General features: G+C 43.7%; 1 protein-coding gene across 6 annotated transcripts in view; it reads right to left on the bottom strand.

The window, feature by feature from the left end:
* Window positions 1–20,682, bottom strand: part of plekhn1 (pleckstrin homology domain containing N1) — a 57,298-nt gene extending 36,616 nt beyond the window's left edge. For 3 of the 6 annotated variants that reach the window (XM_043676125.2, XM_043676126.2, XM_043676129.2), the window contains exons 1-5: window positions 20,516–20,681; window positions 15,130–15,232; window positions 6,777–6,923; window positions 4,452–4,532; window positions 2,273–2,360 (exon numbers count right to left, since the gene is read on the bottom strand). In XM_043676125.2, coding sequence (XP_043532060.2) covers window positions 2,273–2,360; window positions 4,452–4,532; window positions 6,777–6,923; window positions 15,130–15,232; window positions 20,516–20,592 — 496 coding nt within the window. In that variant the 5' untranslated portion in view covers window positions 20,593–20,681. Of the gene's footprint in view, window positions 1–2,272; window positions 2,361–4,451; window positions 4,533–6,776; window positions 6,924–15,129; window positions 15,233–20,515 lie in introns of all 6 variants that reach the window. The other 3 variants (XM_043676130.2, XM_043676131.2, XM_043676127.2) reach the window with 2 other exon arrangements.
* Window positions 20,683–26,489: the final 5,807 nt, after the last annotated feature.

The raw sequence follows: 26,489 nt of genomic DNA, 5'->3' as shown, positions 1-26,489 counted from the left end.
GCATCACAAGGAATCCAGTTACAACATTAAAATTCACACAACATCAGATTGTAGTCCAACAGGTTTATTTGGAAGCACTAGCTTTCAGAGTGCCCGATGGACTATAACATGAAGCTGTGTGATTTTTAACCTTGTCCCCCCCCCAGTTACAATGACCATTAGGAATGTCCCGAACATCAAATGACCCTAGAAGCTGGCAAAAGTTTGCGCTGCAAACAATTCTTTATCCTTGTATTTTTCTGCACATAATTTTTAAAATACTTTTCACACCGCTAAACATGCAGCCAAGGCTAAAGAATTATGGCTTCCATGGCAAACTGTGGAACGCAGTTCTCTAAATCTCAGCAAATATGGACATTGACCAACTGAACATAGTCCTTCAAAAGTAATTTCCATTGAGCAATTCTAACAATCAAAATTAAAGTCTTAGAAACTTAAATATTCAGCAAATAAATTGCGTTGAAAATTATTTTTGTCTAAATGTTAAGTAATATTCTCCCTAAAATGGACGTATTTGTCAGTTCGATGTGAGTAGCCCCCATTCCTGATGAAGGGCTTTTGCCCGAAACGTCGATTTTCCTGCTACTTGGATGCTGCCTGACCTGCTGTGCTTTTCCAGCACCACTCTAATCTAGACTCGACGTGAGTCAGTGTCATACAGCACGGAAACAGACCCTTTGGTCCAACCAGTCCCTGCTGACCATAATCCCAAACTAAACTAGTCCCACCTGCCTGCGCATGACCCATATCCCCACCAAACATTTCTTACTCACGTCTTTATCTAAATGTCTTGTAAACATTGTAACTGTACTCGCATGCACCACTTCCTCTGGCAGTTCATTCCACACAAGAACTACTCTGTGAAAACAGAATTGCCCCCATGTCTTTTTAAATCTTTCTCCTCCCACCTTAAAAAATGCCCCCTAATTTTGAAATCCCTCACCCTAGAGGAAAGACACCTGCCATTTACCTGATCTGTATCCATCATGATTTAAAAACCTCTATCAGGTCATCTCTCAACCTCCTGTGCTCCATTTGCTATTAAACAAAGTTATTCAAAAATCTTCAGTTGGTTATCCGTTCCTGCAATTAGTACTTTGTAGGAAACATTTCATGAGTCAGAGAAGTATGTTCATATCAATAGAGACAAATAATCCCATAGTTTCTACCCCAGATAATAATTGTGTGGTTTTAATTCAAGATCTGTGTTCATTTACAGTTCTGTTCTGAAGTTTGCATCTGCCTTGTAACCTGTGGTGGAAGGAAATTAGGTTATCACCGGATTGTTGACCAATCAGGTGATTCTTCCAAGTCATGTGGGTCACTGCTGCTTTGTCTGGGGCAACCGTGGAAGGAGCAAGAGAAAGAATGGGGGAAGGAGAGAGAGGAGGGGGAAGTGGGAGAGAAGAGGGAAGAAGGAATGGAGCCAGGAGGAGGAAGAAGAGAGGGAAAGGGAATGTAAGAGAAGAGGGGAAGAGGATGAGGCAGAGAAGAGGGGAGGAAAAGTGGAGACATGATACGAGGGATGAAGAACGGGGAGGAGGTGAGATGGATGGACTGAAAGAGAAATAGAGAGGGGAAAGCAAGGGGGAACTTAGTGAAGAAATGAAGGGAGAGGGGAGTGTAGTGATTGGGACCTCATTGATGATAAAGTTCTTGATTGAGGTTGTTAACCTGGGAGGAGAAAGTGAGGTCTGCAGATGCTGGAGATCAGAGCTGGAAATGTGTTGCTGGAAAAGCGCAGCAGGTCAGGCAGCATCCAGGGAACAGGAGAATCGATGTTTCGGGCATAAGAACCTGGGCCAATCAGGAAAGCCTTTGGTTGACCAATATAACCAGGAGATGAAAATCTCCTCAGCTGAGGACTGACACCGAGCTAGCTGGCTACAGCCAGGGTACTGGGTATAGTAAATAAAAGGCTGACTTGGTGATGGGATACTGGCAGTAATTTCAGAGAGGAAGGCAGAGATGGAGACAAGAACAGCAGGAGAGGAAAAAGGTGGAGAGGAGGGATAAACGAAGTAACAAATGAAACAGGAGAAATATAAATGCTCAGTAAATAGAAATTTAGCAAGGGAAAATGAATGATAACACTGGTTAAGAAAATTCAATTGCTCATTAAACGAAAACTTGTTCCATAAATCTTGTGATAATTGCAAGCTTCAACAAATAAATCCATGTCAATATCAAAGTATATTTAGTTTTAAAAGATAATTAAGCAGAAATGACATTTTAATTAGATAATTTAGAACCTAAACTGCGTGCTACATACCTGTAATTTGAAATGCATGGTGCAGCTCTGAACTGCTATCGGTGTTGTCCATGTCATTTACTGTAATCCCTGCTAAAGGGAGTGTACCCTACAACATAAAATACATTGGGATTATTCACATGCATACTACAGTGTTTGTGAATTACCCACATTTATAGGCCCCTCCCTCATGCAAAGGATCTATGACTGTTCAAAAGGTTCACAGTCTTGTTTGAAACTCTATTTCCCAACTTACATTAACCCATTCACTCTTAATATCCCACAGGATGAGTGAAAGATGCTATTCCAGCAGCAATTGTTTTTATTCATTCACAAGAAGTGGGTGTTATAGGCTTAGGCAGCATTTATTGACCATCCTAATTGCCCTTGAGAAGGTGGTGGTGAGCTGTCTTCTTGAACTGTTGCAGTCTGTGCACTATAGGTGCACACACAAATGTTGTTAGGGAGGGAGTTCTAGGAGTTTGACCCTATGACACTGAAGGGACAGCAATTTATTTTCACATCAGGATGGTGTGCAACATGGAGGGAAACCTAAAAGGGGTGGTGTTCCCATATATCTGCTGCCCTTGTCCTTTTGGATGGCAGAGCTCCAGGGTTCAGAAGATGTTGGTGAAAGACTCCTGATGAGTTGCTGCAATGTACCTTGTGGATTGGTACACACTACTGTCGCTGTGGGTTGGTGGTGGAGGGAGTGAATGTTGAAGGTGGTGAATGTGGTGTCAATCAAGCAGGCTGATTTGTCCTGGATGGTGCTAAACTCTTTAAGTTTTGTTGGAGCTGTACTCAACCAGGCAAAAGGGGAGTACTCCATCATATTCCTGACTTGTAGATGATGGATAAATATTGGGTGTTCAGGATGTAAGTTTCTCACTATAGAATTCCTATCCTTTGCATGGTTCATCTAGTTCAGTTTCTGGTCAATGGTAACTTCCAGGACTTTGATAGTAGGGGATTCAGCAATTGTAATTCCAGTGACTGTCAAGGGATGATGGGTAGGCTCTCTCTTGTTAGAGATTTTCACTCTATGGCACTTCTGTGGCATAAATGTGATGTGCCACCAGTCAGACAAAACCAGGACTCTATACCAAGGCACTAAGTGTAAGGGACAAGTTGCGTGGAGTGACCACGGTGAGGGTGAATAGGAGGGGGATTAAGAAGACTTAATTCCATTTTGGGGCACATATTGGAAAATTACAATCATGCACTCACAATTTAACTTCCACTGAAAAGAGTGAATCCATGACCTCAGCATCCAGGGAACAACTACATATCCTGCGTGAGAGGAACCTGTGGATTGGTTGATACATGGTGTCTTGCCGGTAGAGACAATGCCATGGAGAATGCACCAGAGAATGTTAATTATCAAGATTCTTTGTTAAATGTTGATGTTTAAAAATCTAAACATTTAATTTTTTTAGAAATTCAAAGCAGTCCAAGTAGTTTCTGATTGTCAAAGTATCAGGGAATGCCTGTTTCCTGAGATTTTGTTTGGTTGTGAAAGATACAATAGTGGGAATATTCTGTTTGCAAAGAAGAGAGGTATTTGTGTGAACGTTATGTGGCTTTGAGAATCTTTATATGAGTGACATTGTGAGCTGGACTGGTAACCTTCAATTGGACATTAGTGTCATTCTGGGATGAATGACAGGCAGTCTCTTCTGAAGACAGTTCATGTTCAAATCAGAACACAGGAAACAACAATATAAAGCAGCCATTTTTAAGTACAGGAAATGTTACTAAGTCAAATATTCAAAATTATACCCTGTATGGGATCAAGTTCGTAAGTACGAGTGTTCGTAAGTCAGATGTTTGTAAATGAGGGCCCCCCTGTATTGTTCACTCTGAGATTTGGTATTCTACCTAGAGTGCAAGACCAAAAGCTTTTACAGTATAAAAACTAAAAGAAGTGCAGATGCTCTAAATCAGAAACAAAAACAGAAGGGTCACTGGACCTGAATAGTTAACTCTGATTTCGCTCCACAGATGTTGCCAGACCTGCTGAGCTTTTCCAGCAATTTTTATTTTTGTTTCAGCTTTTACAGTATATTTCTTTTTCCAGGAAAATCAAAACTTTTGTTTAAATCCGTGCAATGAAACTATCAGAATGATAAACAGATTGTTCAACACCCCACAACTTGGGTCCATATTCTACAGGTTAATGAGTTTAAGCCAGACTTACCTGGTATGTGAAGCCATGGGAATCCTCAGAGAGAATCAGCAGGAGGTTTTGGAATAATATCAAACACCTGTTATTAATATCCTACAATTAGAGACACAATTTATTTAATTAGCAGTTTATAAAGGCTCCAGTTTATCAGACTATAAACGGTGTGTAAATATTGATGTACTGATCAAACACGACAGACTGTAGTCAGATGTCCCCTTTGACAGAAATCAGCAGAAGATATTCTTCTGGACTAATAAAATTCTACATTTAAAAATCACACATTCTAAAACTTAACTGGTTCTAAAGTTTTGTTGTTGGACCATTTCGTTAAAGCAAGCAGCTCAATATTCCCTCCGTAGAGTTTGGGAACAGGCAGCTTTCAAGCCTCAGCAGTAGGTTATTACTCAGATCTTGGTGCTGGTTGTAAATATTTATTTTGTCACAGCAACAGGACCAGGGATTGGCAATGTATTGGGATGTTTCCACTTTCATGTGGTTCTACTCTGATTGCCAGATAACACATGCTGGGAGGGGAGGGTGGAGAGGTTGGCAAACAGGCAAGTTTCAGTTTCAGGTCCTTTCCAGTCTTCAGCCTCTCCCCTGCTCCCCAGACTGGGTCACAGACTGGAAGCCAGGCTGAGGCAGCACAGTGAAGCTGGAGACACATCTTCAAGAGGCTTGACTATTGTCCTCTAGTTTCCACTCTCCGTGAACTTCAGCTCATCCTTACTTGTGCCCCGTCCCTTTCATCTCTGGCCCTCGAGGACTGTTGATTTTGTGTGACATAAGTCAGCAACATCCTGATGCAGTTCACAAGAAGCAAATTACTTTATGTGGTTGCCTGAGTAATGCAATGGCCCCAGTCCATACCTGGCAATAATCAATTCAACTGCTGTTTGGAATTGGGTAAGAATGTCATGGACTGACTCACTCCGTTGCTCAACAATGATCTGGGATTTTTAATATTGGAATGAGATGTTCATGCATGGGAGAAATTCTCAACACTGCACAACATGGCCCTCTAGTTGTCCACTCAAATCCAAAAGTAATGTTTTGGAATACGACTCATGAACAACTGGGGGGTCTTATGTTCCAGAGGGTTGTGTCATTGCCTCTAAGTCAGGAGCTCCTTGGCTTGTGCACCACCCAAGGACATTGATTGCCAAGAAGGAGCAAAACAGATGGATGGAAAGCCCTGCTAATCCTTCCACCACCCAGCAGATGGAGCTAAGACCAGGAGACCGAGTGTTGGAAAGAATGTTGGATAATCTGCAACCACTATCGTCACTCCAGACTACAACATGCCTGTAAAAGTGTATGTTGCCACAGGAACTTGGGCTCCCTGAGTGAGTGGTAACACCAGGCCCACCATGTGAACAATGGGACACGCACCATGATCAATGTTGGGTGTGTCCAGTGACAACCTAGAGCCAATTTCACTGGCTCCACCCTTTCTGGAATTTTGCACCACTGAGGTTTTCCCCTCACCTCATGCCTGAGTTTATTGGTGAGTAATTGATGGCAGTCATTGGTCAGCAACTCTATAGCCATTATATCATGTTGGGGGAGGTCAAACGAGATGCACCTTAGAATACTTCCATCAGGCAATTCTCACGGTCTTAAATCCTGAGATAGGGCTTCAAACATAGCCTTTTGAGTCCAAATGGAGTTCCTATCCATCGTATCTAATTGGCAATGCCTGCAGTGGAACGGTTTCATTTATCTAATGCCTACTGGGTGGCCCAGTGGTTAGCACTGCTGCCTCACAGCACCAGGAACCTAGGTTCGATTCCAGCCTCAGGCGACTGTATGTGTAGAGTTTGCATATTCTCCCCGTGTCTGCATGGGTTTCAACCCACTGTCCAAAGATGTGCAGGTTAGGTGAACTGGCCATGCTAAATTGTCCCATAGTGTCCAGGGATGTGTAGGTTAGGTGCATTAGTTAGGTGAAATGTAGAATAATAGGGGAAAGAATCTGGGTGGGGTACTCTTCAGAAGGTCAGTGTGGGGCCAAATGGCTTGTCCCCACACTTTGGGATTCTATTCTTACCTCAGTGAGTATTGTATGATATCAATTTGACCCCAGTGGTGATCAGGCCCCTTTGGTAGTTCAGTATCTTACAGGAATCAGTCCTAAGATAAAAACACAAGACACAAGAGCTGGAGTAGGCCATTCAGCCCCTCCAGCTTTCTCCATCATTCATTCAATATGATCACAGCCAACCTTTTGCCTCAACTTCATTTCCCCATTTCTGCTGATATGGGGACCCAATGCAAGTATATCCTTCCTTCTTCCTCTGAGAAACATTGGAACGGGGTAACAATGGCATTCCTTACCTTGCAGGGCTGACGGCAAATTTTAACCTTGGAGCAATGAATCATCTTCCCTAGGTCTTCCAGCTTCACCCCGCTTTGATCCCACTCCTTAATGGGGTAGTAACATAGTTTTGATTCTATGTCTTCTTTATCATTTTGTTTCGCTTCCTAGTTGAAACAGATAAAATGGTCACGATTGACAGCAGAGCCAGCAACCAGGGAAATCAATCACTAATTATCGACAGAGTGAGGAGAACATTAAAACTCAAGCACGGGTGGAATAGAAACGTTTGGATGTTAAGATGTGGAAAATAAAATAATTGCAGCTAAACACAAGCCACATTGACCCACAGGTCACACATTTACATATCTGATTGAGGCTATAAGCCTCGCAGCATTCCTTCATTTTAGCTTTATCCCTGGTTAAGCAGATATCCCGGGTCTCGGAAAACCCAGCAGCTAATGAGAGATGATAACTGGTGGATCAGGAAGCTAAGGCCACTCCAACACTGCTTGTGGGCTAGCAGGAGTGTTTCCTGCTGCATGGCCCTCCCAGGAATCCAAACCTGTGCTCATCCAAACCTTTTGTGGTCAGAGATTTCCTACACCCTTTGATACATCCTGTTGACTTTAAAATCCATTCCCCCTCAAACCACCCTTACCAAATTTTTATTCCTCCAATCTCCCTTTCCCACGTACCCTCCCCTACTGATCTCAGATCAAATTCAGTCTCCGATAATTCCAACTGCCTGGCCTCCATTTTTCCTTACCAATCCCACTTTCCTACCATTTCCGGGTCTCCCCCATCTGGTTTTTGATCTCCCCCAGCAGCACCAACCCCATCATCTCCCTCACCACACCAAATCCTGGCTTCCACCCAGATCAGCCGTTCCAATCTCCCCCCTCACTACAATGATCTCCCCTTTCTCACTCCTACCCTACTGCCCCTTATGATCGCTGACTCCTCTTCAACCACCCACTACCCCAGAGAATCTCCCCCCAAGTCCCAAGCCCTCCCCTGATGAAATGGGGCTCACTGGACCTAGGTGCTACCCACATTTTGAGATAAAAACTTGACATCAACAAATCAAACATGGCTGCCACTCCCTCAAGCTGGAATTCAGGCAGGTCTCTGGGATGAATTTGGAGCTTTATGATATTAGAATCATAGAATCCCTACAGTGTGGAAACAAGCCATTTGGCCCAACAAGTCCACACCAACCCTCCGAAGAGTAACCCATCCAGACCCATTCTGCTACCGTATTACTCTACATTTACACATGACTAATGCACCTAACCTACACATCCCTGAACACTATGGACAACTTAGCATGGCCAATTCATGCTAACCTGCACATCTTTGGATTGTGGAAGGAAACTGGAGCATCCGGAGGAAACCCACACAGACACGGGGAGAATGGCGACTGTCTGTGTGGAGTTTGCACAGAGGCTGGAATTGAACCCGGGTCCCTGGTGCTGTGAGGCAGCAGTGCTAGCCACAAAGTGTGATGTGTGAAACGGATTCATCTGCGATTTTAAACCCTAATAAAGGGCATCAATGCCTTAGTTAAAGCAGTAGATGCAGAAATTTCATTCCAGCAACCGGAGGCATTTGTTATTGATATTGTATGGCTCTATTTCCTCCCAAAATCTGATGAACATACGTTGCTTGTTGCATTTTTTACATTGTGGAAAATGTGCTCATTATCCATTTTTAGTTCATTTAAGAAATCGCCCTGGACTAATCGGGAACAAAGGAGGAACGAGTTCTGGAGTGTGAAACATACTACTGATCTTTTTGAAACAAGGCTGCAGCAGGAATGTGTTGGGAAGTATGCACAGACTGCTTGGCTCAAAATCCATATGGGCTCCACCTAAATGCAATTAGTGCAACATCTTTGAAAGCAGAGAGCCATGGCTGAGGCTGAGTTGCAGTCAGCTCAGAGGGAATTGGGAGAACCAGACCCTGCTCTGGCTGCAAGCCTGAAACGACAGGCTTATGCATGGTTGGAGTTAAAGCAGAAGACTGCGAGTGCTGGGAGTTTGAACGAAAAAAAAACCTCTATCTAAAACCTTGTTTTTTTTTTAAGATAGAGGCCTTCACAAATTCAGGAAGTTCCACAGCAGTTCTATTTGTTGTTAATCTAGGAAGGGTGTCAGCCAACTGTGCACAGCAAGATCCCACAAACAGCAATACGATAAGCAACAAAGCGATTTCTTTTTAGTCAATGTTGTTTGAGGGTTAATTATCGACCGGGAAATTGGAGGAAACTTCCCTTACTCGGCTTCAAAACGTGTAAAACTGATGGGGCATCACATCTGAAAGAGGGCTGTTGTGCTAGCCTAGATTACATGCAGAAGGCACGCTAGTTATCTGCTGCAGAGTAAAAAAGTGTGGCACTGGATAAGCACAGCAGGTCAGGCAGCATCCAAGGAGCCCTTCATTGAAGGGCTTATGCCCAAAACGTCGACTCTCCTGCTCCTCAGATGCTGCCTGACCTGCTGTGCTTTTCCAGCGTGTGTGTGTGTGTGTGTGAGTGTGAGAGAGAGAGACAGACAGCGAGAGAGACAGAGACAGAGAGACATAATTTGTTGTTCCTCTTTATGGATGACTGACATGCTGTCTGTGGTTCTGATATATATTTATATTTAAATGACATTTTATTAGCTTTCCAATGTGGCATTTTCCCAAACCTATTCCAGCTCTGCACAGTGTGGAGAGAAAAGTTATGCAAGAATAAAGAAGTCTTGCAACATCTGTCAGAATTAGTTGGCATTGATTTTGCTAGCTTTGATGTGGCTGGACTTTGTCAGTGTGTCCCTGAGGCAAGACAGTTGGCAACTTGATCTAAACTGGCAAACAAAAATTATATACTATCTGTACCTCAAGAATATTTTTCTTTCATTCATGGGATGTGGGCATCAATGGCTCTTTTATTGCTTTCATTATTCTTAAGCAGGTGGGGCTTTCTGCAACCCTTGCAGTCTGTTTGGTGTAGGCACCTCCCCCACAATGCCATTAGGGAGGCAGTTCTGGGATTTTGACCCAGCGACAGTAGAGGAACAACAATATGCTTCCAAGTCAGGATGGTGGATGTCTGCAGAGGAACTGGTAAGTGGTGGTGTATCTGCTGCCCTTGTCCTGGTTGATCGAAGCTGCCGTTGGTTTGGAAGGTGTTGTCTAAGGAAACTTGGTGAATTTCTGTACTGCATCTCCACAGCCTTATCAGTCAACCTTAAAAATTATGACATTGCTTTTCTTTCTGGAAAGTGCACTATGAAAAACACTGATGCATCTAATTTTTTCACTGTGCAGCAGTGATGGCTGTAGTGTGGGCTCAGTGGGTGGTACTCATACCTCTGGGTTAGGTAAATGGGAGATCATGCCTTATTCAGTACATGCTGTAGACATGCTGAACAATTAGAGGTACTGTTGTTTGCTTTGGCTGGGATGTGAAAGATCTCATGGCACTATTATGATGAGAGGAAGTGAGTTCTTCCCAATGTGACATGGGCAATACATATTTCACAAACAACAGGAATAAAACCAGGATGCTGCCTGAACTGGAGGGCATGTCTTATGACGAAAGGTTGAGGGAGCTAGGACTTTTCTCATTGGAGCGAAGAAGGATGAGAGGTGACTTGATCGAGGTGTACAAGTTGATGAGAGGCGTAGATAGAGTGGATAGCCAGAATCTTTATCCCGGGGTGAAAATGGCTATCATGAGGCGGCATAATTTTAAGATAATTGAAGGTACATTTAGGGGAGATGTCAGAGGTGGGTTCTTTACACAGAGTGTGGAATGCACTGCCAGCGGTGGGGTAGTAGAGTCAGATACATTAGGGATATTAAGTGACTCTTGGATGGGCACATGGAAGATTGTACAGTGAAGGGTATGTAGGTTAGTGTGATCTTCGAGTAGGATAAAAGGTCAGCACAACATCGAGGGCTGAAAGGCCTGTACTGCGCTGTACTGGTCTATGATCTAAAACAAAATAATCTGGTAATTATCACATTGCTGCATTTAGACCTAGCTACACACCAATTGGTTGCCCTCATATTCTACATCACACCAAAGGCTACACGTCAGAGAGTATTGAATCAGCTGAAAATCTCTTTGGGACATTAAAACGTCGACCAATTGGGATGATAAAAATGCATATTTATTCTTTTGCTTTTGTTAAATCCAAACTAATTTATAGCTTGTTATCATAGGTTTTCACTTAATACTGAAGAGAATTAGATTTTAATTAAATGTCCAGTTGTAGATGCTCTTCAATGCCATGTTCTTATAATTAGAATGGTGTCAAATCACAAAATTGTTATGGTGCAGAAGGGGGCCATTTGGCCCATCGCTTAGAGCCAATATCCCTGAATTTCATTTCCACCCAGACAAAATATCCAATACCATCTTGAATGCCTCAATTAAACCTTCTTCTCCAGGCAGTGTATTCCACATCCTAACTACTCACTCTATGAAAAAGAGCTTTTTCACGTTAGGAGCAGCATGATGGCTCAGTGGTTAGCACTGCTGCCTCACAGCGCCAGGGACCTGGGTTCGATTCCAGCCTTGGGTGTCTGTCTGTGTGGACTTTACACATTCTCCCTGTGTCTGCATGGGTTTCTGCTGGGTGCTCCAGTTTCCTCCCACAATCTAAAGATGTGCGGGTTCAATGGATTGTCTGTGGGAAATGCAGGGTTACGGGGACAGGAGAGGGGGATGAGTCTGGGTGGGATGCTCTTCTGAGGCTAGCTGGAAACGTGATGGGACAAATGGCCTGCTTCCACGCTGTAGGAATTCTATGACCACTCCTCCAATGCTGAAATGTCACTTTAATAAAAGGCACTGATCAGTTCCTAATGCTCTTAACCTAGCTCCCACGGAAGGGGATTCCATGTTGGAGCTGTTGCTGAAATTCTGATCCACACCTCTGTTCCTCCAGTCATGACAACTTCAATATCCAGCAGGTCAGATTTGTCTTTGTCTAGATTGTTGCGTCACTTCAACAACACCTTGATTTCCAAGCCCTAGCCAAAGGTTCGTGTCATTCTTTTACCTTGCCCCTTCCACTTCACTGACCCACAGGCCTCCAAAAAATACAGCCTACTTTCAACACTCGCCTCTTACTCCTCTCCCACATCCATCGCTCCACCACTGGTGCATGCTCACTCTTTAAGACTGTTAACTCTGGAGTCCGAAACCACTCTCCTCCATTAAAATGTTCCTCAGCACATATCTCTTTAATACAGCTTTCCTTCTTAGCACTGATTATGTTGTTTGGTGCCATATTTTGTTTGAAATTGCTCAAATGCAACACTTTGGGATCCTTTATTCTCAAAGAGATGCTACATAAATGCACATCGATATTTAATCATGTATCATCATGAAAGCATGAACCCATTTATGATGTTAATGGTGTTTAAGTGTTCTGATGTATATACATAAGTATGCAGGCTATTACATCATCATGTAGGTTACAGGAATATTATCCTTTATTATGAGAGGAATCAAACATGACATTAAGGATGTTATGCTTCAGTTATACACAGCGTTCACTTTAGCAGGAAGAATAAAAAAGTAAGATATTACTTGAACGGAGAATGACTGGAAATCCAAGATGCAGAGACATCAAGGTGTTATAGTGTTTGACTCACAAAATGTTAGAATGCAAGTTCAGCATGTAACCAAGAGGTGTAGTTAAACAGATGCTAGTCTTTATTACATGAGGAATTGAATATAAAAGTTAGGCTATACAGGGCATTGGCAAGACCATGTCTTGAATACTGCATGCAGTTTTGGTCTTCATATTTAGGAATAGATGGAAATGCATTCGATGCAGTTCAGCGAAGGTTTATACAGAAGAAAAGTTGCTATTGTCCCACTTGTTCATAGAGAGTAATAACTACTGCTGGCTTAACCTAAGGATTACTGTACTTTAGGCAAAGAGAGAACGTTTTGGTGAGCTCAGATGGAATTGAGCCCACACTATTGGTGTTATCCCACATTGCAAACTAGCCAGCCAGCCAACTAATCCCCATTCACACTGCGAGGGTGGTCTCACAAGCAAAGGGGGGAAAAAACTGGTTTGATTCCAATGGAGTTTAGGAAAGTGAGGTATGACTCGGTTGAAGATTATATATATTTATTTTTTTCTTTTTAACCCCCACACTACCACCTAAGTGCGGTAGTGCTTATTTTTTCTCCCCAGCACCCATGGTGTGTGTGTGCAGGTGTGAGACACAGTGAAAGACACAAAGTGCACGAATCTTTATTCAATTTCCACCACCAGGAAGATAGGAAAACACCCGGGTGGCCAGTGACAAACACTGCCCTTCACATCAAAGGGCAGTGCTATGTGACGGTTGAAGATTATAAGACCTCAAGCAGCCCTGACGAGATGGACAGGGTTAGGATGATTCCTGTTATGTGTCAGTCCAGACCTGGGGGTGGGGGGAACGCTGTCTCAAAGTCAAGGGTGACCCTTTGAGAACAGAGGTTACCTTCCTCTCTGAGGGCTGTTCCATGTTAGAACTCTGCCTCAGAAGATGGTGAAAGCAGTGTCATTGCCTAAGTTAAAGGCAGCAGTGAATGGATGTCCGATAGGCAAGAGAACCAGGGCTTTTTGGAGTAGATGACAAAGTGGAATTCGAAACACTGACAGATCAACATGACCTGATAGAATGGCAGAGCAAGCTTGAGAGACTGAATGGTCATCTTCCGCTCCTATCCTATTTGTTAAAGATAGCGAACAGATTGCTTCCCCAATCCGAAGCATTTCATTTGGGGCTCAGTTGGAGATGTGACCCTTTCACATTTCTCCCCAGTTCTATGAGCGAAGGTCAGAAGTCATAAATGATTGTCTCACTGATTCTAGGATCCAGAAAATGACTGAGAAGAGCTCAGCAATACAATGAGGGAGGTCACTCAGTCCTGCCGCTGCCTCTCGTTCACGCAGAAACAGGGAGAGTATCAGCATCATTGCCGTACACTGTAATTCAAATCAGTGACTCATGTACAGATGTCGCCTGAGGCTGTGTGGGAGCTGTTTACGACAAGAATTCTCAGACCGAAGAAGAAGTGACACAATGGCTGCTGCAATAGTTCAGGAAATTACACATTTATTGTTTGCTGAAGCTTCTGTAGTGAAAACTAACAGCAATTTAACGGTTTCGGAAATAGAAACAAGGTGAACCCATTAGGGTTGAGGTGTGAGTTGTCAGTGTAACAATGTCACAGAGTAGGCATAGCCATAACAGTCCAATGTCACTCTGTCACTGGTTAGTTTTCAATAAGATGGCCAAGAATCTTTCACGTTACCACATTTGACAGCTAATACTTCCATTTATATATCATTGCTAGATAGAACATTCTCCCGCTCCTCGGCTGCTGCCTGGCCTGCTGTGTTTTTCCAGCACCACATTTTTCAACTCTGATACTCCAGCATCTGCAGTCCTCACTTTCTCCTAGAACACAGACTTGGACTGCTTGAAGTATTTACTACGATGATTTATGATGTTTCATATTGGGTGGCATTGCCTAATGCCTTGGCAGGTGAGCCAGTAATGTTCCCAAAATGGAGTGAATGACGTGATCTGCTCGGAGCGGGATGTTGTTGAGTGGTGCAGCTTGGCTGTGGCACTAAGGAAAATCACTGAACCAGACAGAACAAAAATAGACCATATGACCTATTGCTCCTATGAAGGGACCTCCTATTATCCCCACTGCCCATGATCTCTCTCTGCTGCCCTGCAATTAAGTATTCACCTAATTCCATACTGAAAGTTGGAATTGAATATTTTTTCATCACCATTTCAATCTGACTTCAACCAGAACAATTAACAGTTTACAAAAAAAAAATCTCAACTCCACCTTCTCTAATTTACTACTTAATTTACATTCCCACTCACCATTGACCCCGCTATCAGTGGAAACAGTTTACTCAAAAATTTATTCCATCAAAAGCCCTTGCTTTTTCTTCTCAAACTAGTGCTATAGGATCTTCAATTTCCACTTGACTTTCAGACAAAACCTTAGTCTAATCCAAAGGCAACATCTCTGACAATGCAGCTCTCCAGTCGCATTGCACTAAAGTATTAGCCTAGCTTATAAACTCACATTCTGGTGTGGGCTCATGTCTCCAACAATGCCTACTCTTCAAAACAATTACCTCATTGGCTGTCATATGCTTTGGAATGTCAAGAAATTACAAAAGGTGCCAAACAAATGCAAGTCTTTCTCTTCACTGGAAGCACAAGATGGGTGACCCAGTTGGTGAGATGTGTTATATTGCACATGCAAGCTTCTGTCGTGGTACATTCACCTTTTAAAGCTGCATGTTATGTTTGTTAGCATGGGAACAAATAGGAGCTTACCTGCACTAAATGTGTTTTTGCCTTTGGGATGGGATCGGCTTCCTTCAGCTCAGTTGCTGGCTTCTTCTGTACCTTGGCATAAATCTCCCGTGTTGGTTGTTCCCTGTGTGACAGAGAGGAACTGTAATGAAGGTATATTTGTTTTTGGGGAATTACTGAATTGTAGATACGTATCAGCATGTGTAAGAAGCATGAGGGAAATTTGTGCTGGAGGATATTAAGTCACACTTCACACCAATGGTCCCTTTGTTAAGCTAACATAGAAACTTGTGTACTTTCAGCTTATCTAGGTGAGGGATCATTGTGCCAGTGAATGGACACTTGAGTAAATTTGGCACAAATGGAGCACTATATCTTTCTCCACCTACTAACCTTGTTGAAAGATTTGGAGGTGCGAGGTGGAGGATATGTTGGAAGAGTTGGCATGAGCATATAACAGGAAATGTGCCCAAAGTTGTCCAGATCTAAAGCATACTCATTGGTGTTTCAACGTAGCATCTTTCCATTTCCCACAGAGACCCTGTTATTGGCTGCTGACAAACCCTCAATTAGAGACAAAAAAAAACTGCAGATGCTGGAATCCAATGTAGACAAGCAGGAGGTTGGAAGAAACAGCAAGCCAGGCAGCATCAGGAGGTGGAGAAGTCAATGTTTTGGGGTGTAACCCTTCTTCAGGTCTGGGGTGGTTATGGGCGGAGCTGCAGATATAGGGAGTGGCAGGGCAGGGTGGTGAAGTGGGGATACATGAAGGCAGGTAGAGGGTACAACCTGGTTGGTCAATGGGAGGAATGACTCCGGTTGGTGGCAGGGAGGAGTGGAAGGGAGGGGGAGGGGCTGGAAAGGGAGTCGGGGAAGGGGGAGGGAGGTTATTTGAAATTGGAGAACTCGATATTGAGTCCTCTGGGCTGTAGGCTGCCCAGGCAGAGGATGAGGTGCTATTCATCCAATTTGCGGTGTGGTTCATTGTGGCATTGGAGAAGGCCAAGGATGGTCATGTCAGACAGGGAGTGGTTGGGGGAATTGAAATGGGCGGTGACTGGGAGATCCGGTCAGCTCCTGTGGGCCCAGCTGCGATGCTCGGTGAACCATTCCCTAAGTTTACATTCGGTCTCTCCGATGTGGTCTTCCCTACATTGGGAGCACCTGATGCAGTATACTAGGTTGGAAGAGAAGCAAATGAACCTCTGTCTCACCTGGAAGGACTGGTTGGGGCCCTCGGAGGTGAGGGCGGTGGTGTACCAGCAGGTTTTGCATCTTTTCTGGTTACAGGGAAAGGTACCTGAGAGTTCGGGGGGAAATTCAGTGGGGAGAGTGGCACAAACCAAGTACTGTCAAAGGGAGCAGTCCTTGTGGAAGGCAGAGAAGGGTGGGGGAGGGGAAGATGTTCTTGGTGGTGGAGCCTAGTTGGAGTTAGCGTTTAAGGATGATGCATTTGATGAGGACACTGGTGGGTGGAGGTGGGGACAGAGGGTTCTCTGTCCTTATTGTGTTGGGAGGGGATGGTGGTTTAGAGCAGTGGAACAGGTGTGTGGTGGAGGGCTGTCTGAATAACGGAGGGAGGAAAAGCACGTTGTTCAAGATAGGTGGACATCTGGGATGCTCGCAAGTGGAATGTGTCCTCATCCGAGCGGATGTGGCGGAGGCGGAGGAACTGGGAGATTGTTATGGAGTTCTTGCAGAATATTGAGTGGGAGGTGGTGTAGTCCAGGTAGTCATGTGAGTCTGAAAGCTTGTAATAAACGTCCATCTGGAGACTGTCACTGGAGTTGGAAATGGTGAGGTCGAGAAAGGGGAGGGAGGTGTCCGAAATGGACCAAGTGAATTTGAGGGTAGGGTGGAAGTTGTGGGTGAAGTCGATGAACTGCTCCAGTTCAGCCTGGGTTTAGGACACTGCTCTGATGCAGTCATTGATGTAACGGCAGGAGAGTTGGTGCATGGTGCCTATGTAGGTACTGAAGAGGGACTGTTCAACATGGCCAACAAAGAGGAGTTGTAGTTGGGGCCCATCCAAATGGCCATAGCCACCCCCTGGATTTGGAGGAAATGGAAGAGTTGAAGGAAAAGTTATTGAGGGTGAGGACCAGGTTGGCGAGGCAGAGGAGGGTGTTGGGGGAGGGGGACTGGATGGGTCTGTTGGACAGGAAGAAGTGGAGACCCTGGAAGCCGTCCTGATGGACGTGTATAAGGACTGCATTCCATAATGAAGATAAAGTGCTGGGACCCAGGGAACTGGAAGCTCCTGAAGAGATGGAAGGTGTAGTTGGTATCACGGATGCAGGTGGGAAGAACGTGTCCTAAGGGGGAAGAGGATGGAGTCAAGGTAAGACAAACCATCAATAACAACATGGCACGTCACCCTTGTAGAGTACTGAAGGTTATTTGCCTCTATTAGGACTTTCTGATCCCCTTGCCCCTCTTAGCCTCAGAAATAGTAGGGATGGCACTGTGGAGATTTCATGGCCCCATGCAAGTATGTTGGAGGGTTTGAGCTACAGGGAGAGGTGGAACAGGCTGGGGCTGTTTTCCCTGGAGTGTCAGAGGCTGAGGGGTGACCTCAGAGGTTTATAAAATTATGAGGGGCACGGATAGGGTAAATAGACAAAGTCTTTTTCCTGGAGTGGGGGAGTCCAGAACTAGAGGGCATAGGTTTAGGGAGGGGGGGGAAAAGATATAAAAGGGACCTAAGGGACAACTTTTTCACGCAGAGGGTGGTAGGTGTACGTAATGAGCTGCCAGAGGAAGTGGTGGAGACCGATACAATTACAGCATTTAAAAGGCTTCTGTATGGGTATATGAATAGGGAGGGTTGAGAGAGATATGGGCCGGGTGCTGACAAATGGGACTTGATTGGTTGGGATATCTGGTCAGCGTGGATGAGTTGGACTGAATGGTCTGTTTCCATGCTGTACATATCTATGACTCTATGCAGCAGCTTTTCAGGATTGCCAACTCATGGATAATGAAGGTCAATGATGTTAATACAATAACAGTAAGTTCACTGTAGCCATTTCACATAGCCACCTGCAAATAGAATTTTTAACAAATAAAGAAACAGCAGAACAAAAAAGAATAGTCTTTATCAAAGAACAGCCTATAAAGGGTGGCAGAGGGGTTAGCACTGCTGCCTCACAGCACTAGGAACTTGGGTTCAATTCAATCCTCAGGCAACAGTCTGTGTGGAGTTTGCACATTCTCTCCGTGTCTGCGTGGGTTTCCTCCAGGTGCTCCAGTTTCCTCCTATAGTCCAAAGATGTGCAGGGTCAGGTGGATTGGCCAGGGATGAGCAGACCAGGTGGATTAGCTGTGGAATATGCAGGGTTATAGGGTAGGAGGGGTGGGATGCTCTTCGACAGGCTGAATGGTCTGCTTCCATACAGTATGGGATTCTATAATTATTGGCACCAGTTCTGAGGGGCTTGGATAAGACAAATAGGGTTTCCGTGGTAGTGAACAAAATATCACTAAAAGATGAAGGCAAAGATATCAAGTCATTCTATTTTGAATTGAAACAGTTGCTAGGAATCAAGGTGCCTGATACAAACTGGTGGAAGCAGAGTTCCCGGCAGTGTTCATATCAGATGTGGGTGAATACTTTTAGAATATCAATGTAAAAGGTTATGAAGAAAGGGTCAGAAATGAAGTTAACTATTCTTATAAAAAAAAGGCCAGTCTAGCACCATGGGTAGAATGGACTCCTACACTACAAATGTGAAGGTATTAAGCGTGTGTAGAAATTAAATGAATGAATGGTCATATATGACTTTCGCTCAATATTAATTGAACACCTGACCCAATAAACCTTGAACACATTGCAAAGAGACAAGCAACACGTGTGTCAGAATAATTTACAGTTGGATGATAAATTTCTCACATACATGAGGAGGAAAACTCTAAACAAGAAATGAAATTGGCAATGGGAATCTGAATGTTACTCTTTTAACATAATTGTGAAAATAAGTGAAATAATAATGTGAAAAATGTGATTATGATCAGAGCATTGCAATATATGTTAATTGTCCGTCAATCACACATCAGAGAACCTTCTTTCTTTAAAGGCCTGTACTTGGAACCATGAGACAGTAGAGTAGGCCATTCAGCCTGTTGACTCCATTCTGCCAGTCAATGATCATGGCTGATCTAGTAATCCTCCACTCCACTCTCCAGCTTTTACCCCAAAACTTATAATTCCCTTTCCTGATTAAAAATCTATCTCAGCCTTGAACATGTTCATTGACCCAGCCTCAACAACCCTCTGCAGTAAAAAAAAATCCACAGACTAACAACTAGATGAGAGGAAAAAAATCATCTCTGTCTTAAACATACAACCCCTTATTCTGAGATTACACCCTCTCATCTTTGGTTTCCCTTTGTGGGAGAGTCTACCTGGCCTGTCCCCACTCCCTCCCCATGGACGCTGTCTGACCCGCTGTAATCCCCAGCACTTGTTGTTTTCAGTCAAGTCCCCTTAGAATCTTGTATCTTTCAATAACATGACCTGGCATTCTTATAAACTGCAACCTGCAGTCTCTCCCACATCAAATGTTACAAAATGAACCGAATGATGTCACAAAAACTTCTGAGTGATGATTACACAAAGCAACCAATACATCCCATGGAATTGGGGGGGGTAAAATAAACAAAGCGGAGTTTTTGTACAAAACTACCCCTTTAATTTCTACAGGCAATGCAACGGTTAACAGATTCAGCCACTTCTTTCTGCGTATCATTTTCACACACCCGTTCACTCGTCGAACATAAAGTGCATGTTGCAATACTCGATTAAGGGACAATACACCTCATGGTTTGTGGTTGAGTTAGACCAGCACGCAGCTGTGTTCATTCATGGTGTAAAATAAAACAAAGCTTTGCAGATGCTGGAAAGCTGAAACACACACAAAAACAAAACAAAAACACAAATTGCTGCAGAAACTCCGTGGAGACAGGGGGAGAGAGAAACAGGTTTAATTAAGAGTCGTGCTGGACTCGCAGGATCTCTGCAACGACAGAGTTTCTGCCACAATTTCTGGGTGTGTGTTTCACACAAGGTGTGCTATTATACTCCATGTGGATTAAGTTACAGTCCTGTCACTCCCTGCCATTCATAGGTTACTTTGCACATTCTGCTCTCATTTCAAATGGAACTTATTTAACCGAGTGACAGCTTGCGGTTGTTGTCTGGCTGAAGCAGTTAAAATCTAAGCTGCTCACAGTGTTGAAACTTTCAGTCTGTATTAACAGTCGCCCCCTACTCCAATTGATGATGTGCATGTTACCATTCTAAATGTTTGACTGTTTTAGAAATGACCAGTCGAGGGTTTTTCACAGTTCTGTTTTGGTACAGCTGAAAGTTCTGCTGCTGTTAACACTACACTTTAACTCTACGTACCATTGATCTCTCGACTTGTTCGTGGGCTTCCTCAATCGGCGTTCCTTCTTTGTAATACAGGATAAAATGTTGCCCATTCCAACCGAGAAGCCGAGCCAACAGTGGCTCCCAAAGCCCAATATCCAAATACAAGCTGATGGATAGTCTGGTGCCAATCACTTGCTACCTGTGTGAGTGAGTGTGTTGTAACTTCTCGCCAGTTTCCGCTTTAAACTGAATGACTCCAATGGGTGGGGACAAGAAGACTCAAACCTGAGTCAAACCTGTCAGGTGGGTCAAAGGTCTTATGTTTCCCAGATAAATGCAACACCCACAATGCCTCACAGGTAAATGAACGAGGGAAGAATGTTTTTCCTGTAAGCTTGGTGTTAGGGCTGACTTGATTGTACAAGCCTACAGTGTGTGCAGCCCCTGTGCAGTGGTACCAGCGTTACTGTTAACCAGAGCATGTTTGTAACTGAATTGGCTTGTTTGTTTCAGAACACAGTGTTTGTCAGGTGATCATTTTGTGAAAAGTACTTGGAAGTTAGAATAACTTTACACAGGGGTGTGTGCTTCAGAATCTATCATTTCATCCCTTCTGCTATTATTAGTACTGGTTAGCTCAGAACAAAAAGGATCTTGAGAGGACTTTCCAGTCCCACTGCATCTTGGGATGGAGACACCAGACACTCTTATTGCCCACGTGAACAGATATTGCTGGAAAAGCTCAGTGGGTCTGGCAGCATCTGTGGAGAGAAATCAGGGTTAATGTTTGGGGTCCAGTGACCCTTCCTCAGAATTGTACTGTGGAAGGGTCACTGAATCCAAAACATTGTTGAGCAACGATATAGGTGGGACGGTGGCTCAGTGGTTAGCACTGCTGCCTCATAGCACTAGGGAACAATGTTCGATTCCAGCCTTGTGTGACTGTCTGTGTGGAGTTTGCACATTCTCTCCGTGTCTGTGTGGGTTTCCTCACAGTGCTCTGGTTTCCTCCCATAGTCCAAAGATGTGCAGGGCAGGGTGGACTGAAACGTCGATTCTCCTGCTCCTTGGATGCTGCCTGACCTGCTGCGTTTTTCCAGCAACATATTTTTCAGCACTCATCTCCAGCATCTGCAGTCCTCACTTTCTCCAGGGTGGATTGGCCAGGGGAAATTGCCTATAGTATCCAGGGATGCGGCAGCTAGGTGGGTTAGCCTTGGGAAATGCAGGGATATGATAGGGAAATGGGTCTACGTGGGATGCTCTTCGGAGGGTCATTGTGGACTTTATGGGCTGAACGGCCTGCTTGCACATTGTAGGGATCCTATTGTTTATTTAAAAAAGCACAAACAAAGAGCATTCACTTGGAAACAGGTTTGACTTTTGGGTTTGGACTTCCTGTCTCTGGGTCAAATGGCAACCACATACCCTCACTGTGTGGGAAGCAGTCACCAATGGCTTTATTCTGTTTGTATCAAAAAAAAATCTGTATTCTGCCAATGTTTATCTCATTGGTAGCACAAACTGGCAGTGATTTTTCCAGAATTTTCCATTGAGTGACTAAAGGATGTGTTCACCATTCACTGCCAGGCAGCAGGTAGACTCCTCAAGCTGTGGTAGGGACAAAGGAGACCACGCAGCTCATGAGGAGCAATGTTCCTGGTCAATTCAGACCGAGTGAAGAGATGCCTCAAGACAGAGACCACCCTGTGCAACCTTAGAGCACTTAGATTAAAGAATGGCCTTTTATAAAAGCAGCAAGGTCACCATTCTGGGGGAAAAACTCATCCCACCCCCACAGGACAACTTGTGGCCAGGCTAGTGGGCAGGTGCGGAGGGGTCTCAAAGCCTATTGGGAACGCTGGCCCCCATTAGACTACCGCCAGTCAGCGTTGCACAATTAACCATCTAACACCCCCCCCAATCGACCTTGAAAGTCTTGCAGGCTTTGTTGACGTCCATTCGATCTCCAGGAAACTGAACCAGGGGCAGGTCGACACCGTCAAACCCGTCAAACAGTGTGGGACTTTGCACATCTCTGTAATTGGTCCCATTTGTGGGGGTGAGAAACCAGTTCTCCAACTGAGAAAGCCATTGGAACCAGACAGATGTAAATTGTCTCGTCAAAAAGAGAGAGAGAAACTGGAAATTTGATTACAACTGTAGCCAAAAAGCTGGACAGTGCCTGAAAGTTGGAGAGAAGAAAGGGTGAGGGAGGAGATTCCAGATCATGGGTGACACTTGGCTCAGCACATAGCAGTCATAGTAGATTAAAGTAATGAGAGATGTGTCCGTCTGGTAAATCCTGTTAGGGAGTGTGCATGACTCTCATCCTTGCTCTTATTTTGATGACATAGCAATATTCATTGGTTAAACCAACATATTGACACATGGAAGATAAACAAAATAAAATGTGGAATTAATTATCTTCAAGAGTGACTGTCCTCAGGAGAAATAGAGATATATTGAGAAGCAGCAAAGTAAAATCAAAGCAATAACTGAGCTGCCAAATGTTATTTTTGAACTGTGATCTTTAATTGGTTCACACTGATTTTAGCACTTGAGGTTAGGGTTATGGATGAATTTCCTGCTGAGGCTATTTATTGGGGTTATGGTTGGAGTTGAAGCTACGGATAAGATTGTTGGATGAATTTAACATTAATTAGGGATGGGACTGTGATTAGGATTAATATTAAACATTGTATTATACTTAAGGTTAGGTTTACAGTTAAGCTAAGTTTTGGGGGCTAGGTTCAATATACACCATAGTCACTTTAACTCTGTGAAAAAGTTTGTGGCCACTATTTTACAACATCTGAGTGCCAGATAATGCAGGAAACCAGGAGGAATAATCTGTGTAATTGTTAAAGCTTTACAACATCACTTTATTGCATGACTGCAGTTCCTTTGATACCAGTCTCACCTCTCAGAAGGTTGTTATAGTGCTACCACAGTACATACATGCATAAAAGTGTCCATTTATGTGCTATGTCTCGCATGCATACACTGACACATAATATAGACAGCATTACAATCTACTGTTGAGACAATCAATACAGAAAGTACAAGAGAAACTTAGCAGATCCCGCAGGGAAACAGGGGTCAACATTACACTTCTTTAGATCTGAACGCTGGGGCAGTACTGTATTGCCAGAGTTTCTGCCTTCCAGATGAAGTGTTAAAATGAGCACTTGCCTAATTGTTCAGATAACTGTAAAGATCCCATGACACCATTCAAAGAAGAACAAAGTCATCCCAAGGAATGTCACAGGAATGTCAAGGAGGATTGGACGCAGAGCCACATTAGGAGATGTTTAGGACAGGGAGGGAAAGCTCATTCAAGAGGTTGGTTTTAGGGAGTAGCTGAAAAGAGAAAGGAACAGTGTAGAGACGTTGATTGTTTGCAGGGAATTCCAAACTTTTAGGGCCAAGGCAGTTGACGGACAATTGTCAATGCTGGAATGCTGGAATGCTGGAGTGGGTCAAGGAACCAATAGTATTGGAGCACAGACATCATATGGGACTGGAGAGGTTATGGAGATAGGGAAGGACAAAGTGGAAGGATTCAGAAACAAGGATAAGAATTTTAAAATCGAGGTGATATTTGATCAGGAAGCATTCAGCAAAGGTCAGGGTGATAGGAATTCAGGAACAATAAATTCACCGACCTTACTCGAAACAGATCAGTGTTATCATTAACTCTACAGTGGGAGAAAGTGAGGACTGCAGATGCTGGAGATCAGAGTTGAGACTGTGTTGCTGGGAAAGCACAGCAGGTCAGGTACACTCTCAACATTACAGTGACTGAGCAGGCTGGAGTTTCCAAAAACTGACTGTGTCGGTTTGAACATTACTGCTAGTCTAGAGATTATTGTCAGTATTAAAACAGCAACAAGTGAAACATTCAAGATGATAAAGTAAACTTCTTTATGTTACATGGTATAATGGTGCTTTATATTGGACCAATTGCAGTGATACTGAGTACCCTGAGGATCCCCTAAGAAGACTCAACTGCATATGAATATAATAACCCACTAGTACCATTTAAACTAACAGAGTCTTCAATAAAGCCAATTAAATTAGATTGTCATTCAGAGAATCTTACCCTAAATCTGAGGCAAAGGTGACATTGCCATGGTCCCACTCTGTTAATGACATTTAACTTGAGGGTCACCACACCTCACGCAAGGGGAGAAGTTGAGAAGCCCTTTGTGGCAACCTGAGCCAATCCAGGAATTGAGCCCACACTGTTAGGCGGCACACACCAGCCAACTGAGCTAAAGTCTAACCTAGCACGAGTACAGTTGCCAACTCTCTACCTTTGCCCCAATGCTCCGAGAAATCAAAGCTTAATTGTCAGTTCAGAACAATCCTGGAGAAATAAATCATTAGGTTTTGGAATAGTGTTGCACATTATTCAGTGTGCTGGTATGTTGCTGTTTCCTTGTTATGAACCATGTTGGAGATGAATGAGGAATGGCTTTTAGATGAATCATCACCTCATCCAATAAGGTACCCAAGATTCAGTTCATCTTCCAATCAGTGAGCGACAAACAGATTAGGCAACTATTGACTGGAAGTCACATGATTAACCTCCAGAAATATGTAAGCCATCTAACTTTATGACTCTATGTCCAATTACAGTTGCCAATTTACTCATTGGAAATCTCAGGTGTACAGTATGGACACTACATAACTGGAAAATTTAGCAGTGTTCCCCTATTCTGTCATTCTTCCAATAAGTAAGTGGCCTCACTCATGATTATATGTATCTTCACTTATCCATTTACTTTCAAAATGGTAGCTGGATTTCAATACAAAGATTGAAAAGAAAAATGCATCCAGATGCAAAACAAATTACTAACTGTTGGTAAGAAGAGCCACAATAGTAATTATGTGTGGGTAGAAAAGGAGAACTGATGGAATCGATGGCTGACATGCTTTTGCTAAACTGAGCTTATCTGGAATCTATGGAATGAAGGAACAAAGTCTTCCGTGAATTTGCTGCAATCATTGGCAACCACAACAGGGGCTGTTTCGTCCATTACATGCAGGTAGCCCTGTTTCTCCTTCACATTCATGTGGGTTCTCTCAGTCACAAAGAACTGATACAATCGCCACTTGCTATTGTGCTTACCGTCAATGTTTATCCAAGCACTGCCACGTAGTTGGATTTATTGAAGGAAAGATTCCAGCAGGAAGCTTAAAAACAGGATAACTGTGTTTTATTGTCATGTCCAACATGTTATAAAGGCCCAGGTTATCACTGCTGCTGGTCAGGCTGCCGTGGCTAAGCACGTCAATCCTGATTGCTACCCCCAACCCCACCGCCACCTCCCTCACCCAGGGCTCACCGCCAGGAGGGGACTGTCAGCCTGAGATAGCACTGGATGATTTGACATCCCTTCTTGTTCTCCTGCCATATTTGTTCCCATCTTGGGGAAGACTCTTGGACAGACTGTGAAGTTCAGACCATGGCTACATGTATTGTGTACTGCGCATATTGCAAATTGAACACCATTGGCTGCTCTAGGGTACCAGTGCACAGAGGTTGCTCTCCCATGCACTACTCATTTCCATCCCCATGACGTGGCCCAGCCAACAGAGTTTAAAAAAACAAAAACAGAAATTGCTGGAAAAATTCAGCGCTTTTGGTAGCATCTGCGGAGAGAAAGCAGAGTTAATGTTTCGGATCCAGTGACCCTTCTTCGGAACTGATGGTAGTTGGGAAAATGTTGGTATTTATGCAGAGGATGGGATGGTGGGGAGGGGTGAAGGACTAAACAATCAGTGGAGATAGATCCAAAAGAGAGAGAAAAACAATTGGACAGACAAAAGGATTGGATAAAGGTCAGCCTGCGGGAGTTTTTAAGGATTCTTGAAAGAACTCTGCTTCTTAATTTAATTTTTTTTTGTGGGGAGGGTGAGGTGGGAAGAAGCATTTTTCTCATGGGACCACACAAAAAAAATCCTCTGCAGGAGAAAATGCAACTACTGAGGCCCAAGA

This window comes from Chiloscyllium plagiosum, unplaced genomic scaffold (genome assembly GCF_037043375.1).
Source record: "Chiloscyllium plagiosum isolate Xiang-an unplaced genomic scaffold, Cpla_swu_hap1 HiC_scaffold_37, whole genome shotgun sequence".
Lineage (NCBI taxonomy): Eukaryota > Metazoa > Chordata > Chondrichthyes > Orectolobiformes > Hemiscylliidae > Chiloscyllium > Chiloscyllium plagiosum.
Note: the sequence above shows the minus strand (reverse complement) of the source record. Positions and strands in the feature narration are given on the sequence as shown.